This window comes from Canis lupus, chromosome 7, assembly GCF_011100685.1.
Source record: "Canis lupus familiaris isolate Mischka breed German Shepherd chromosome 7, alternate assembly UU_Cfam_GSD_1.0, whole genome shotgun sequence".
NCBI lineage: Eukaryota > Metazoa > Chordata > Mammalia > Carnivora > Canidae > Canis > Canis lupus.
The window spans coordinates 69859679-69876638 of NC_049228.1; the positions used below are offsets into that span (position 1 = coordinate 69859679).

General features: G+C 37.4%; 1 protein-coding gene across 4 annotated transcripts in view; it reads right to left on the bottom strand.

Annotated features, from left to right (window-relative positions):
• MYOM1 (myomesin 1) overlaps nt 1-16960 on the bottom strand; it is a 135153-nt gene that overhangs the window by 94378 nt on the left and 23815 nt on the right. For 3 of the 4 annotated variants that reach the window (XM_038543722.1, XM_038543724.1, XM_038543721.1), the window contains exons 3-6: nt 12103-12243; nt 10529-10868; nt 9417-9574; nt 1332-1424 (exon numbers count right to left, since the gene is read on the bottom strand). In XM_038543722.1, coding sequence (XP_038399650.1) covers nt 1332-1424; nt 9417-9574; nt 10529-10868; nt 12103-12243 — 732 coding nt within the window. The remainder of the gene's footprint in view (nt 1-1331; nt 1425-9416; nt 9575-10528; nt 10869-12102; nt 12244-16960) is intronic. The other variant, XM_038543723.1, reaches the window with a different exon arrangement.

Genomic DNA, 16960 nt, shown 5'->3' on the forward strand with positions numbered 1-16960 from the left:
AGGGGTACAAACTTCCTGCTGGCCTCCCTCAAGGAGAGTTTCTGTCTGGGGGCCACAGGGCGACAGGGAGGGAAAGACACAGCCTCTCTTTATGGACTCTCACAGCCTCCCTGAGCTATAAGCCGGATCCAGGTCTGTCTAATGTGTGGTTCGGCGTTCTAGCTTCAAAGTACAAATACGGTGTTTATCTCTCAACTCAGCTAAGATTCAGGTCACACTTGGAGTTTCAGCCCACAGCACAACATAGCAGTGCTATTCGGAAGTTCCTATAAGTTATAATACAGAAATTAGGATGTGTTTAATAAGTAAGAGAAAGAATGATCTCCTGGAGATGATGAACAAGCTAAGATATCAAAGCAGGTCGTTTTGTGTCTTATCATGCCAGTGTCTGTGTTTTTCATTGACCTTCTGGATTTAGTGTCATTTGTAAAAACTTCTCATTGAAATTTTACAGGAAGGTCAATATGGTTGCCTTTCTCATAACTACTTAATTATAAAGCAACCACATAGCTCACTACAGCCTCAGCAGAATCATCCACCGGCAGAACTGAAATGACTTTAGGTCAAGGTCGGTGTTTGGCAAATGTCACAGAACCCCACGGTCCTGCTTGAAACCCAGTATCACATGTGTGACCTGCTCTGATCTGAGGGGAAGGCTATAATTCTCTTGAGAGAATTTAGATAAGAATGATGTAAATTTTACTTTGACATCTCAGCATGTCATGGTTCCATGTGAACTGAACATGGTGTGAGCTTAACTTTTTCATCCACATAACCAGGCTTGGATTTCAAAACCATATTAAGAGATACAATCAATGTTTGAGGACTTAAAAATTTTGCTATGGATTTTGCTCTAAAAACATCTCAGTCCAGTCCTGCCTCCATCTGCAGGCTGACAGGGTGGGCGCAGTTACCCACACTTCCTGGTGAACTGAAGGAGAGAATTTATTCCAGTGCAGCTTACTTTCACTGCCACCCACCACAATCTCCATGGCCTTTGCTAATTTAAGGCAAAGAAAGGATGATGATGATGATGATGATGATGATGATGATGATATTGATTTGGAGTGTGGAAGGATAACTAAATATAAATGCCTATTTATGTAACTTATTTTCTTACTAATGTCTAAGAAAAACTCCCAAGTATATAAAAGGATAAACTAAAAGATACAAGTTAATTTTTTTCTCATCATCTTTAAATTCAAACGTAAGATCACTTTGTGATCATGTTGCATTGGGAAAAAAGGGGGACAGCTGTTGTTAACTGGAGTGCTGACATGCCTCCCCAGGCAACTGTCACACAACACACATGGATCCTGATATCCTCTTACGCATTGATCTCCAGGGTGTGCATTCCATATCGACTCTCAATAATATATTTTCCAGGGTTTGCATGGACGTTTATTGGCACCTGGTTTTTATACCTACAAGATGATGGAAACAAGGCAAAGTAAGTTGAAATGTAAGTAGCTTTATGATTAAAAGCACACACATATGTGATTCTTGTTCTTGAAAGAACACTTGGAAACATGGCACTGAGGTTAGCAGCAGCACCTATTGAATAAATACAAATCCATGGCAGATTAAATAAAATACACTATAAATACAATAAAAGTTCTCAATGAGCATACTTTCCTCTTCTCCATCATAAAAATTACATTTAAGGAGTTGACCATTCATAACAATGTGGTGGAGTCTCACATACACAATGTTGAATGAACAGTGCCAGACACAAAAGAGTACATAGTATAATGATTGCTTTTATATAAAGTACAACACCATAAAAGACCAAATTACTGCTGTTGGAGGTCAGGAGAGTGATTTCCCTGGGGTGTAGACAACAGATATGAAGGATGCATCTTGGGCAACTGATATTGTTTGGTTTCTTATTTGGGTGCTGGTCACGTGGCTGTGTGCAGTCTACAAAAGCTCATCAAAGCTCTACATTTATATGTGATATGTACTTTTTGTGTGTGTATATTATACTTCAATCAAAGACTTAAAGAAAAACTTGTCTATTGTTGACAGAACAGAAAGGAAGGCTTTGTGTTGGGGGTTTTATTGTTGGCTCTCTGTGTAGGATGAAAGCAAAACATTCTTCCCACTAACATTCTAGCATGTTGTTAAAAACAAAGTCATTGTATTTTGAAAGTTCATTATATTTAAGTGTTTTGTTCTGTTAAAAGCAAGTATGACTCTCAGCTTGGAAGAACTTAAATATTAATCATGAAGGAAAAAATCTGACTAATAAAAGCTGAGAGATTGCCTTTTTCTGACTGTTCCATTCCTGGTTAAGCCTCTCAGCCCTCAGAGGGTAGAGCTACATGTAGGAGCCCTTCCTGAGACAATATCTCGCAAGTCTGGAAGGGGCACCTTGACTCTTCACCATGTCCTCATTCCCTCAATAGACAATGACTATGGTGCCAGATGAGGCTTTTCTGCTGGAGACATTTAATGTCCAAAAAGAAGAGCTAAAAAAAAACAAAAAACAAAAAAACAAAAAAAAAAACAAAAAAACAAAAAGAAGAGCTAGATTTCATTTGTTTTCCCTCTGAACACCCCACTTCATGTGCACGGATAATATAAATAATACTAATAATCACAACTGAGACAGAGCATTTACTGTGAGCCACGCAAAGTTCTAGGTGTTTACACATAGATTAGAAAATTCAGTCCTGGGGCGCCTGGGTGGCTCAGTCAGTTAAATGTCTGCCTTTGACTCAGGTCATGATCCCAGGGCCTTGGGATGGAGTCCCACATCGTGCTCCCTGCTCAGCAGGGAATCTGCTTCTCCCTGTTGCTTTGTCCCTCCCCTCTGCTGGTGAGCTCTCTCCTTCTCTTTCTCTCTGTTAAATAAATAATAAAATCTTTTAAAAACAAGAATACAAAAATTCAATCCTTAACAATAATTGCCTGAGGTAGCACTATTGTTAACATAATTTCTCTGATGAAGAAGCCAAAGCATGGGGAGATTAAATAACTTGCCCCAGTTCACACAGCTAGATAACAGAACTGGGATTTGAACCCAAACGGTCTGGCTCATGACAACATATGATGCTTCCATTTTCCTACTATTTTCTGTTCAGCTGCATTTTATTTCTCCAGACTTCTAGAAATGGTTATAATGAGGTTTGGGAGCCCAAAACGGGGTGGAAAGGGAGAGCAGGAAAGAAAATAATCTTCAGTCAGTTCCTTCTTCTTCCCAGCTTACACACACACACACTCCCGATGTCACTAAAGATATATTCATGTTCTATACTTTTAAAAATGCGTCATTTTCCTTCTACACCTAGCAAAATCCCAGCTTATCCTTCGAGGTTCAGATCACATACCATTTCTTCAATAAACTCCTCCCTGAAATCTCACATGATATTAATTACTCCTGCCTCTCTACACCAGTGTTACGTGGTTCAAGCTGCAAGATACATAACATTCATCAGATTATGGTTGGATATGTGTCTCTTCAATTAAGCTGTCATTGCCGTGGTGACAGGGGTTGGGTCTGATCCATATTTATTCTATTCCTACTCTCAAGGAAGGATGAGTCATGGGCAAATATTAGGCACCCAGTGTTTGTTAAATTGGCTTAAACAGTATTATTGTGTAACAATAGGTTAATTGTGGCTTCATAATGTTTGGCTGAAGGCACAGAGTTCTGGCAAACATGCACTTCATGATATGGATAATTTAAAATAAGTACGTGCCAAGAAGGTAAACTGAGGCTCTTTGTGTGTTAGTTCCCTCAGATGTGAAATGAGAGGGTTGCATGGGCTGAGGAACCACAGCTGTGTGGCAGGTGGAGAGGTACAACCCTCTACCCCACCCACAGCAGAAGTGCAAGCTGTTTCCTGCCAGTTCCAAAGCATCCTCAGCCGGCCATCTCATCACAGGGCTCCAGGCAGACAGGGCTATTTGAGCAGAGATGGCCTAGAAAAAGAAATCTGCTAGCTGCTCCTAATTTCAAACATTCCTTGTTTTGATGAATGACAGAGTAAAACAAGTTAATTAGCATGTTCTTCAGAATAAATTGGTCTCAGTCATTTCACACTTGACTCAAAAGCTCCCTCTTGCTTGGGTTTGTTCATGTGCTGGGGTGCTCTTGGTAGTTCTTTTTAGCATAAGAAGAGAAATATGACACCGAAGGCTATGGCCTGTGGTACGGAGCAATCAATCTAGTGACACTCGATTTGGCTTCTGACCAAAAATGGTGTTCATATCTCCATAAACTTTGAGTTAAAACAGTATCTTGCAGCTCCCAGGGATGCTTCACCTTCCTTGCTCTCCAGCACTACCCGACTTAGCACTTTAATGCCTTCCCCCAGCTAAATACCCATGACTTTTCTAATGTGACCACCTGGCACAAGAAGTTGGTTTAAAATTTACATGCGCACAACACACAACACTTGGAGGATCTTCTAGTCTTTCCTCGGGAACTCCAGATGTCAGTGTAAGAAAAGCCTGTTGTAAAGCAGCAGACAAGGACTGAGTTAGGAAGCAATTCTATTCTATTCTCTGAGAACTTCACTTAGTTGTTCAGATATGGGGTCACTTTGAGATTGCCTATCTACAGAATGAAGTCTGGGAAGAAGACAAGATTTTTTGGCCTGCTCTGTATATTCTTCAGAGCTTATTATTTCTGGAAAATTAAATTCCGAACAGGCCAGTCAGAGGCTAATTTTGGAGCGTAATCTACACTCTGGGGTTATTTGTCAAAAGGCTTCTGAAATTCTTTTCGTTTTTTTTTTTTTTTTTTTTAGAAGATTTATTTATTTATTTGAGAGAGTGAGTGCATGAGGTGGAGGGAGGAGCAAAGTGAGAGAAAGGTGGGGAGAAGCAGACTTCCTGCTGAGCGGGAAACCCTACAATGACATGGGCTCAATCTCAGGACCCTGAGATCATGACCCTGAGCCTAAACCAAGAGTTGGAGGCTTAAGCAACTGAGCCAACCAAGCACCCCAAGGCTTCTGAAATTCTAGTTAATATCCAGATGTACACCATTTTCCTTACCATTTTCATGTAGAGCTTATGAACTACTCATTAGTTAATGAGCTTCCATTATACTGTAAGTATTTGTAGAATAATATTCTTCATTTATATGTGTAAAACACACACTTCATTCCCCCGAATAAATGACTGGATCTTGGGCTGACTGGATAACAAGGGGTTACAGTGAAAGCTCTTCGGCAGTGTAAAGCATGGTCAAGCAAAAAAGTTCATTCTAATTTCTTTTTTTCTTTTTTTTTTCATTCTAATTTCTATAAAAAAAATAATGTATGCCAAAATGATCTCTAACATGTTGAATCTCACCACAAACTGTGATTACAACTTAGAATCCAACTTTATATTTTTAATAAATAGCTATTACCCACTTTAAAAACCAGTTGGCTGAGAGAGATCTATCCCATTAGGTTAGACTTTGGACTTAAATAAATAATAAAAATCTAAAATAAAACCCTGAACCCTTACATTGGGAAGTAATTATAAATTATAAATAATTTTAATTTTAAACCATGTTAAATGTAGGTTGTTTTCCAAAGATAATATGGTAGTAGTTGCCAATTTTTTTTTGTTTTTAGTAATTGCCAAATTTAAGTAGCATTGTGAATAACTCTAATCTTGTAAACAAATTCAACATATGATTCTATTATGAAATTTATAAATTCTCATAATTTGCAAAGACAGAATAAGGTTTTTTCAAGTCTCCAGACTCTTCCTGAAATACATTTCTCATACTATTTTATTCTGAGGTATTGAATTATTATCATGCCTAATGACAAAAGTGTCTATTTGACAATAACTTCAGGGGCGATGTGTAGAATTCCAAACAAGTATTTTAAGTGTCCCACTGGAGGATCTAGCCTGGTATTCACAGACAGATCCAAAAACATGGGTGTTGAGTGAGTAGAGAACGAATGAATTGCTACTCATTAACACCAACACATTGTTCCAGTGAGTTTGCATGACTCCCCACAGATTACAATCCAGATTTTCATTGACAAAATTGATCTAGACTTAGAACTGGAAATCCAATTAAGTCTGGCTCTTTTTTTAAGACATATAAAATTAACTCAATTCTTTCCTTTTTTAAAAGAGAACTTTTCTCTTTTCCCCTATTTTGTATGATTTTAAAAATTTGAATAGGCAATATATTTATATGGTCCAGGAACCAGAAAGTATAAAGGTACACAGGGAACAGTCTCCTTCCTCAAATGTGTCTGTCTCCTACCCAGCTCATTCCCCACAGATAACTGTTATCCTTGGGTTCCTTTGAATCCTTCCAGAGTTTCTTTATGCAAGTAAAACAAATACAAACATTAATTTTTTCCCTCTTCTTTTAAACCAAAATATAGCCTGTTATACAAGTCATTATGTGATGATAACCTATTAAATTAAGTAAAACAATTTTGGAGCTTTTAACCATATATACATATATCCTCCTTCAGGAGGATTTCACTGTGGTGGCGCAGAAACATCCTTGCAACTAACTTTTCTACCGGCCCTGATGCTGAAACAGGTTTCCTTCTGCTCTTAAAGTGACTTGGGAACAGGATAGTGCTCCTTGGTGTCTCTGCACCTGGCCCTGATGAGTGATATGTACTCCTGTCATTTAGTGGATTCCACTTAGACATACTTGGTCAGTACATGGGATTGGCCAAAGAACAGCTGCTGCCTGTTCATATCATTTGTTAGACCTCAGGGACTCCCAAGCCCTGAGGGTGCTTAGTGGAAAGTTGGAACTTAACCCTCTTTGGAAAGGGCTCTAAGGGAGTCAGCCCCAGGCACATATGCCCTTGAAAAACATGGCAAAGGACCTAACAGCTACAAGAGGAGGCAGCATGACTGTAGAAAGCCTTGTCACAAGCTTGTTCCCATAATTTACCTCCTTCTATTTAGGAAGGTCATCCTTAATTATTTCTTTCATACTGGTACTCGGTGTCAGGCCCAGAAAGCTACAGTTGAGTAACAAAAAGACATAAAATGCCAGCGAAGTAACCACTGACAACCTTGGTTTGTGCTGTGGGTCTCGTGCTCATTGAGGGGAAGACTGCTTATGGAAGATTGTATGCTCTATATCAGTGTTACAAAGTAAATCAGACCTTCATTTAATTATTATTCTTTAAAAGGCAGCATACCCACATAGAAGTTTACTCCCAGAGGTGGGTTTACCTGGAGGCCATTGAAGCTTCAGGGTCTCTCACCGTCATGGGTCTCCTCAAGGCTCACTGCCTAATTTATAATATTAACATTATTTTTAGTAAAGAGTGCCCCCAAATTGTATGAGTTTCATGCCCCACAAAACTGGATCTGACCTTGCTTACCACCATAGCAAATTTTCAGTTATCTGCGAGATGACTGTCTAAATGTAAGCCTTATCCAGGGGCAAATCTTGCTCTCTGAAGTACAGTTAACTATTTTCTTGGTGGTCCATGGTTCTTTTGTTTTCATATTTGCTTTACACTTGGCCTGCAACACAACAGGATTTTCTGAGAAATGCTCTGATCTATCTCTACGGGGAGAATTTTATAAAGAATGGGGTCGTCTTCTCCAAGCACTAGAGGATGCGCAGGATGAGTTGAGAAGACTTGTTTCAGCAAATGAACAGCTTCCCAATTGTTCCTGAAACAAATCTTGTGTCTGTGTCTTCATTTTTGTTTAAAATGAAGACATGAAGTTCAATGTTAGGGAAAAAATATTTCAAAGCCAGATGTGAAAGATTTGGGGAGTTAGTCATACTACTTCTCAGCTCCACTAGTGAGGAAAACTGAAAATTGACAGCATTTCTATTTTACAATTTAACTAGAACTCAAAGAGTTGACAATTCAGGCATCTCATATTTTTGTGGGGAATTTTTCTATGTTTTGCTTTTTTTCAATCACTCCTTTTCCAGCCAACACGACATGATGTAGGAGTTTCATTTCTGACAGAGTTTGAGCTCTGCTTCTGTGAAAACATATCACTCTTGCCCAATAACACTATCAGTGATACACAGCATGGTTGTATTGTATTCTAGCAGCTATGTATTTAGCAGAATAAACAAATACTTAAGAAATTAGTATTTACTGCCCAGAAATTGCTTTGTATCCTTTTGAAAGTCACCTTTAACTCTAATTTTTAAAAAGCAGGGGAAAAAAAGAATATTGTGTAATAAATATATCTACCTGATTATTATTATTCATTCAATTATTCATTTATGAGTAGTACATTTTAATTCATAAGAGGAATTTCTTGCTGATCAAATAATATTTCTAAGAGCTGAAAATTCTTGCTTGTCAAATAATATTTCTTAGAGCTGAAAATTTGTTATTCTTCACACATTGCAATTGGAAAGTTTAGATTTCTTTTTGAGGTGGGAAGTAATGTTTTTTAAGAGAGAATGTCCCTTTGATAGGCCAAACTATACAACTCCATAGTCACAGAGAAAGGTGGGGTCAAGATTAATTGATTCCTAGCTTCATGTAGTATACCTTTATACTTTAAAGCTTGTAAATTGATTTAAAAAAAAAAACTTCATTTTCATTGAAATATGTTCCTTGTCAGTCACCTCTACTAGCCAGGTGTCTGCTCAACAGAGATAATGGACCAGAAAGGAAGAGTCAGGCCCTCTGCAGGTTGCAATGACATTCTGTGTGGCATTTATACTGCAACACAGGGTACATTTACCAACACTCTCGAGGATAAGAAAACAGCATGCAAAATACCTGTGTCAGGGAATTAAACAGAAAACATCTTTGTAGGTTGGTTCTACCATTTTCATACTTCTGCTGTCTGTGGCAGGTATCATGACATATGAACAGAAAGTTTGAATTTTAGGGACCATGATGTCATTGACAATTGCAATAGGATATATGATGGAAAGAGATAACGGGTGCTTATTCTTTATGGAAAGAAAATTTCTTAAGACCTCCTATTGAGTAATATTTTCCATCCAGTTCCCTCTTTTGCTTGGCTTTACAAAACAGGTTGAGACCCAACTCATGCGAGTAGCAGAGATAAAGCCCTCTGGGTTTTAATTATTTTTTAAAAAGAGTTTTGCTTCTGGTCACAAAGTAATACCTATACTATATGGGAGCAAATTTTTATTTAAATTTTATAGCCCACAGCAGTCATAAGCCATGTATTTTCTTTGTATGTAAATATGTTGACTACACTTTAATATTTTAAAGTAAGATAAAGATGCCTTTTATAACAGGATTATGAAGTATTATATAATATCTCATAACATATGCAAGACTGTTCTTTCTTCTCATTCATAAAATATTCATCCTTGTATCTTTTCTTCACTATTTAAAAAATCTATACAAACTTATAGGTGCTTTCATTGACTCTTGCATATTCATAATACCAAATATTTTCACTAGAGGTAAAATTATTTTGTGTAATAGATTCTATGAGTAGTTTCCATAAAGATAACATACCAGGTGAGACGAGGTTCTGGCCAGCCAGATACAGAGCAATGTAATTTTACATTTTCTTTCTCCCAAACAGTGTGGGAACGAGGTTTAATGACAAATTCAGGAGCATGGAGAAGATGATCTTCATTCAACTTTCTATGAAATGCCTCAGTTTCTTCTAACTACAAAAAAAAAAAAAAAATCAAAATTCTATGAAATCAAAGTACTCCGTGCTACTAAAATAACAAAAACCCAAATTATCATTTTTCCACTTGGAGGCTTACTTTTCTATTTAGACCAAATGCCTTCTCTCTCTTTGCACCACCTTTTTAAAAAATTTATTTATTTATTTATTTATTTATTTATTTATTTATTTATTTATTTATTTATTTATTTTAGTGAGAGAGAGAAGGAGAGCAAGCAAGCAGAGGGGAGGGGTACTGGGGGAGGAAGGGGGACAAGCAGACTCAGTGTCTAGCATAGAACCCCACATGGGGCCTGACTCAGGACTCTTCCCGGGGTTCAATCTCACGACCCTGAGATCATGACCTGAGCCAAAAATTAAGAGTCAGTCGCTTAAGCAGCTGTGCCACCCAGGCACCCCTCCTTCCCCCTTTTAAAAAGATACATTCCATTTTTTATGTTCTAAACCTCAGCAACATATTTTACTTTCCCTAAGGTGGATTTCTTATGGTTCTTTAGAATAATTTCTGTAGAACCTAAAATTCCATGGAATTTAAAACTACTGGGGCAGCTTGGGTGGCTCAGCGGTTTAGCACCGCCTTCAGTCCAGGGCTTGATCCTGGAGACCTGGGATCGAGTCCCATGTCAGGCTCCCTGCATGGAGCCTGCTTTTCCCTCTGCCTGTGTCTCTGCCTCTCTCTCCCTCTCTGTGTGTCTCTCATGAATAAATAAAATCTTTAAAAAATAAATAAATAAAAATAAATAAATAAAAAATAAAACTACTACCTCTTTCTTTGACTCATACATTTTGATGTTTTCCTCCTTGTTTTCTTTAGTTTTGTTTCTCCGTAAGACTACATATTTTCTTCATTCGAAACAAATAAATCTATAGGCACACACAATATCATATACATTTTTGCTTTTGTAAATTATATTAAATTGTCTGTTCTTACTGTTTTTGTCAGCGACAGGTGCTCTGCCTTTTCTCGAATTGCTACCTTCCTTGACTTCTTCTCAAAAGCTTCCTCCTGGTGAAGAGTGGATGCAGATTGTTTGGATACCGCGGACTGTTTGGATACTGCAGACTGTTTGGATACAGTGGACTGTTTGGATACCGTGGACTGTTTGGACACTGCAGACTGTTTGGATACTGCAGACTGTTTGGATACTGCAGACTGTTTGGATGCCATGATTCCTTCTTCACTAGCAAGAAGATTTCTCTGGGCTATATAAGCAGCAGCTTCTTTAATTCTTTCTTCTTCCGTATCTGTAAGTCCACTGACATGCACTTGGCTAAAATATAAGAGCAAAACATGGATACTGTGGATGGCAGTGATAGGATTGCCTAATTTAGCTAAGTTTAAAGTATCAGAATTTAGACATTGTGTACTGTACCCAAAGAAAATCTGACAGAGAAAAACCTAGTAAATCAGGAGTTAAAGCTTCCGATTCAGAAGTGATCATCACTTTAACCCGTAATGGTCACAGCAATAATAATACCTACCATGACTGTGGTGTCGCCAAGTGCTGTTTACATACATTATCTCATTTTATGCCCACAACAATCCTATGTGGTAAACTCTATCATTTGTTTTTTAGACATACAGTAACAAGGCTCAGAGAAATTAGATATTTGCTTAAGGTCATTTCATTGGTTTCTTTAGGGTATTTAAATAGGATTGAGTCTACAATAAAAGATTAACTTATGATTTTCCTTCCAGAAAAATGATATTGTAAGATGATATATTGTTTGTGTGCCTGTGATCCTGATATGGGACTGCATGCTTGATCTAAATTCAAAGGAAAATAAACAGGGAAGGTTCCAAAGGTTCCCATTAAATATTAATTGGGTGTCTCAAACAGGTTTCAAGATTCCTCTAGATATTATAATAACTCAAAAAAAGTTTACATTTTTAAAAAAAGAACATACACATATATTTACCTTATAAACACAGAAATTTGGCATTATGGACTTGTGATTTCATGATTATTTTGTTTGAAGTTTGCCTCAAGATAAATAGTAATCTTTTTTACATTAAAAATATCAAATAAGCAGGCATTCAAATTATGATGCCATTCTTTTACTTAGTCTATGTTATCTAAGATTTTTTTCTTCATAATGAATAATAATTAAAACCACATTGGCAACCACAATGGCTTCTTTCTGCCTAAACATAACATCTGAATTTTTTCATTCATCCAATATTTTATGGTTTTTAACCTTTCTATTCTAGTGACTATATATAGAGTCCAATCACTAGCATCCCAATGCTCTCATCCTAATTTCAATCAGTTACATAACTAGAACTAAGTTCTCGATCATTCTTTTTTGTCATGTAGCCATCCTGGTGATGGCAGATTTTCACAATGAACAAGTCTCCCTAAGTGCCGAGTTCCAAGGTTCTTTACATCTTTCTCAATCAGTATAGTTAAGTGCTCAATAAATATCAGCTGCAATTATTATTATTACCTGACATTTACTCTTCATTTTCAAATATTTAAAGCCAGGAAGAGAATGCATACATACCGTCCTGAGAAAATGGGCACCATATAGTCACTTGGCAAATTTTCCTTCTCCTCCCCAGAGAGAAGGCTCTTCTTGGCTCTCTTTGCTTGGGGGCTCAACTTGGATGAATAATCTTCTAACATCAGACTGGAATCTGTAAGTCTGAAACAAAACCCCTAATATTAGGAAATAAGCAAAAATAGCATTGAAAATATTCAAAACTGGGATCCCTGGGTGGCGCAGCGGTTTGGCGCCTGCCTTTGGCCCAGGGCGCGATCCTGGAGACCCGGGATCGAATCCCACGTCAGGCTCCCGGTGCATGGAGCCTGCTTCTCCCTCTGCCTGTGTCTCTGCCTCATTCTCTCTCTCTCTCTGTGACTATCACAAATAAATAAAAAAAAAATTAAAAAAAAAAAAAAAAGAAAATATTCAAAACTGCTTATGCACAGAAGTTTTAACTTGGGGGAGGTTTCACAGAATCCTGGATTTCTGATGTTATAATATCTTTCATCTTTAGAACTTAAGTGGAATGAGGGATCCCTGGGTGGCGCAGCAGTTTGGCGCCTGCCTTTGGCCCAGGGCGTGATCCTGGAGACCCGAGATCGAATCCCACGTTGGGCTCCCAGTGCATGGAGCCTGCTTCTCCCTCTGCCTGTGTCTCTGCCTCTCTCTCTCTCTGTGACTATCATAAATAAAATTTATAAAAAATAAAAAAAAATTTTTTAAAAGAACTTAAGTGAAATGAGAAAGACTTCATACAATGCACTCTATGTAGACACAAGAGAAAATTAGGTCTATTGTAATTTCATAGCTTTGTTATCTACCACCCCCAAAGTTTCAAGAGAAAACAGTAATGTTTTGTAATAGTTCCAAATACCCTTTCCTGTTAAATTAATGTTCAAAACTTAGGAAGTCTATAAATATGGTTTTATCCAAATCTTTTCAGGAGACTGATAAAATATAAATTGTTCTGGATAGGGAGTCCTTCTCCCTTTCCCACCGAACCATTTTGATGCAGGACCCAAGGTTCAAACTTTGAGACCTTTATGTAGTATAGACAGACTCCTCTCTTAGAAGAAACACTGAGTACTTCAAACAAGAGTTAATATATTTTATGTGAACACATAGTGTTTAGTAATTCAGAGAGTTACAGGGATGTGATAAAGAACCCTTTGGTCAGTTCTGTTGTACCAAAAATCCGCCCATGCATATTTGTGCAAATGTGCATTTGGAGGTAGATAGTGTGCTAAATAAATTTAAAAATGTATTAGCATGGCAGGAAACTTGAATACATATATTGCACCTAGGGCAAAGGATTGATAAATCCAAAAGTGCAATCTTAATCTGTGTGGTTCTTGAATGAAATGAAATGCATTTTCATTCAAATATATACAAGTGGGGGCAGCCCTGGTGGCTCAACAGGTTAGCGCCGCTTCAGCCCGGGGCCTGATCCTGGGGCCCCAGGATCGAGTCCCACATCGGGCTCCCTGCATGGAGCCTGCTTCTCCCTCTGCCTGTGTCTCTGCCTCTCTCTCTCTCTCTCTCTCTCTCTGTGTGTGTGTGTGTCTCTCATGAATAAATAAAATCTTAAAAAAAAAAATATATATATATATATACACAAGTGGGCATGAATTTCAGGAGCTCATGGACTCTCAAATTAATCTGTGGACTCTGGGACACCTGGGTGGCTCAGCAGTTAAGCATCTGCCTTCAGCTCAGGGTGTGATCCTGGAGTCGCAGAATTGAGTCCCACACTGGGCTTCCTGCATGGAGCCTGCTTCTCCCTCTGCCTGTGTCTCTGCCTCTCTTTCTCTCTGTCTCTCATGAATAAATAAAATCTTTAAAAAAAATAATCTGTGGACTCATATTAAAAGCCCCTGTCTACTTTGTAATGAAAGATGTTGACAATAGGGAAGTCTACCAGAATTCTGTACTATCCTTATAATTTGAAATAATTCTAAAATAAAACAGTATTAAAAAGTCCCCTTGTCTCGAGAAAATTTGGGAAGAAAGTGAAGCATGTGTATGATGTGTCATGAGAAGAGCAAACAGCTGAAACAGAAACACCTTCCAAACCATCCAAACCTCATCCTTTTTCGATCTTTGAGAGGCATTAGGAAAAGCGAAGAGATGACCTAAATCAAAAGCAGAAGACAGGGCAAATATACACATAGTGCAAAACGAACACATAATAATGCAAGTAAATCTATCCTCTGCTAAACAAGTAGCACAGAACTGTAGGGCTTCTAGAAAGTATAGGAGAGTGCAGTGGCTCTGGGCCGGGTGGTGGTGGTGGGGAGGGTAGAAGGTGGGCTACTGCCTTTGATCCCCCAGAATAAAGTGGCAAACTTCTTCCTCTCCCACTAACTAGCTCCTTCCCTGTGGTGAATAGAATATCTCAGTCCTAGTTTATGATCAGCACTAAAATTAAAGGTTAGAACCTTGAATTCACGGTTGAGGATTGGTTACCAATTGGAAGGCTGAGTGAAATTTGTTCCTGGCTGCATGTTCTAGGCAGCAGCAAAATGACTGCATCCTATACTCCCAGCAGATGACAAAGTACAGGCTGTGCTAATACAGGTCTAAGTTTAAAGTGGTATTTTCCTTCTCCTCTTTAATTCATTACCATGCAAAATAAAATCAATTTTGGAGTTTAAGAGTTTCCTTCTTTCTATTTATAAAACATTTGCATTTTTTCATTTTGTTCTCATTTTTCTGTTCTTTGCTCTTTTTCTTTATGTTAATTCTGTGCCTATAGTCATTCTCGTGAGCTCATATTTTCAACATCTATTTACATGGAAACAGCTATGATTTGTCATTCTTTGTGTTGTGTTGTTGTTCCTTTTTTCTGCCATTTTTCCTATTAAGATAAATCTTTAAAATGATGCACTTATTATATAGAATGTGCCAGAATGTGATTACTCCATCCTCATAGGTAAATCACAGCAGCTGGTTTTTAATATTGAACTTTATGGTAAAGATTCATGGCACTATTATCAGTTTCCATTTCATATGATATTTGCAACAAAGAATTTCACAAAAAGCATTATGATATTTTATATTATATAGTATTATTTTAAAAATCCAAAGTATATTTAGAAAAAAAAACCTTTGTTATGTTTTCTAAAGTTTCTTCAAACTTTTGAATACTAATAATAATAAAAAAAAAAAAGCAGGGCACCTGGGTGGCACAGTCTATTAAGTGCTGACTCTTAGTTTCAGCTCAGGTTGTGATCTCATGGTTGTAAGATAGGGCCCACATCAAGCTCTGAGCTCCATGAGTGCTCAGCAGGGACTCTGCTTGGGATTCTCTCCCTTTCCCTCTGTTTCTCCTGTTCCTGCTCTCTCTCTCTCAATCTCTCAAATAAATAAATAAACTTAAAAAAAAAAAAAAGAGCATGTAAGGGATGAAATGTAAAAATAGTAGGCCAACAGACTATTTAGCAATAACTCCTTATTGAAAATAGCAAACAAAACTAAGTCAGAGAAACAAAGTTTTAAGGAACTATGTAATAATCAGTGTAACTAATTATTTGAAGAAAAAAACATCAAAAGTCTATTTTGTTATGATCCATGAACAATGAAGTTTAACATCTTATTCTATTGAATTCTAAAGTTGAATATTGTTTTTAGAGGAGAATGTTCTAAGAAGAATATGTAAAATTTAAATTCCTTTGAATTTAAATCAAAAGGTGAAATAAAAAGCAAAACAAGTCAGTCAGAGAAAGACAAATACCATATGATTTCACTCATATGTGGAATTCAAGAAACAAAACAGATGAACATAAGGGAAGGGAAGGAAAAATAAAATATGATAAAAACAGAGAGGGAGATAAACCACAAGAGACTCTTAACTCCAGGAAACAAACTGAGGGTTGCTGGAGGCAGGGGTGGAAGGTGGTGAATAGGGTAACTGGGTGATGGGCATTAAGAAGAGCATTTGATGGAATGAGCCCTGGGTATTATATGCGACTATTGAATCACTAACTTCTACCCCTGAAACTAATAATACAATATATGTTAACTAAATTGAATTTAAATAAAAAAACTTTTTAAAAGGTGAAATAGGGGCACTTGGGTGGCTCAGTCAGTTAAGTGCCTTTGGCTCAGGTCATGATTCCAGTGTCCTGGGATCAAGGCCCCTCATCAGGCTCCCTGCTCAGCAGCTTTTCCCTCTCCTTCTGTGCCCCACGCCACCCACTTGCGCTCAGTCAAATAAATAAATAAATAAATAAATAAATAAATAAATAAATAAAATCTTAAAAAAATTAAAAGGTGAAATAAGGTTTTGCTAACCTCTTGAGTTTTAAGTTATATCTAAATTTTGAAAATAATCCTCTATCTCATAAGTCAGTTTCTGAGTAGACACTAAACTTGATATGCATGGATCTATTTGGATCTTTTAACTATTAAAACTACAATTAATGTTCTTTGTGTACTGAGCTTGAAGCTTTCTTGAAGCTTTCTGAATTTCAGTTTATGAAGGCAATGAAATTAAGCAACAGTTAAGGATTGATATGTGTGTGCACGTATGCACTTGCATATATGTAACTGTGTCTATGTACAAAGTTTTGCCCTCTGCTACTAACTGGGGTATGTCCTTTGCCGAAATTTATGCCTAAATTTAACAGAATTTAAAGAACTGTCATAGTGTGTATGGCATCATCATATCTACAGTCAGCAACATCAAAGAGATGGAATGTAGCCAAGGTACAGAGAGCTGTCTTTGGAAATATTCCAGGAACTCGGAAACAGGCTTACACCTTCATCCAATTCAAATACTGAACAACAACAACAAAAGATAACCTTCTGTTCTTTCAATGTAATAATTATACTGGACAGGAAAATAAAGAACAAAATCACTTATAAAATCCCAGAA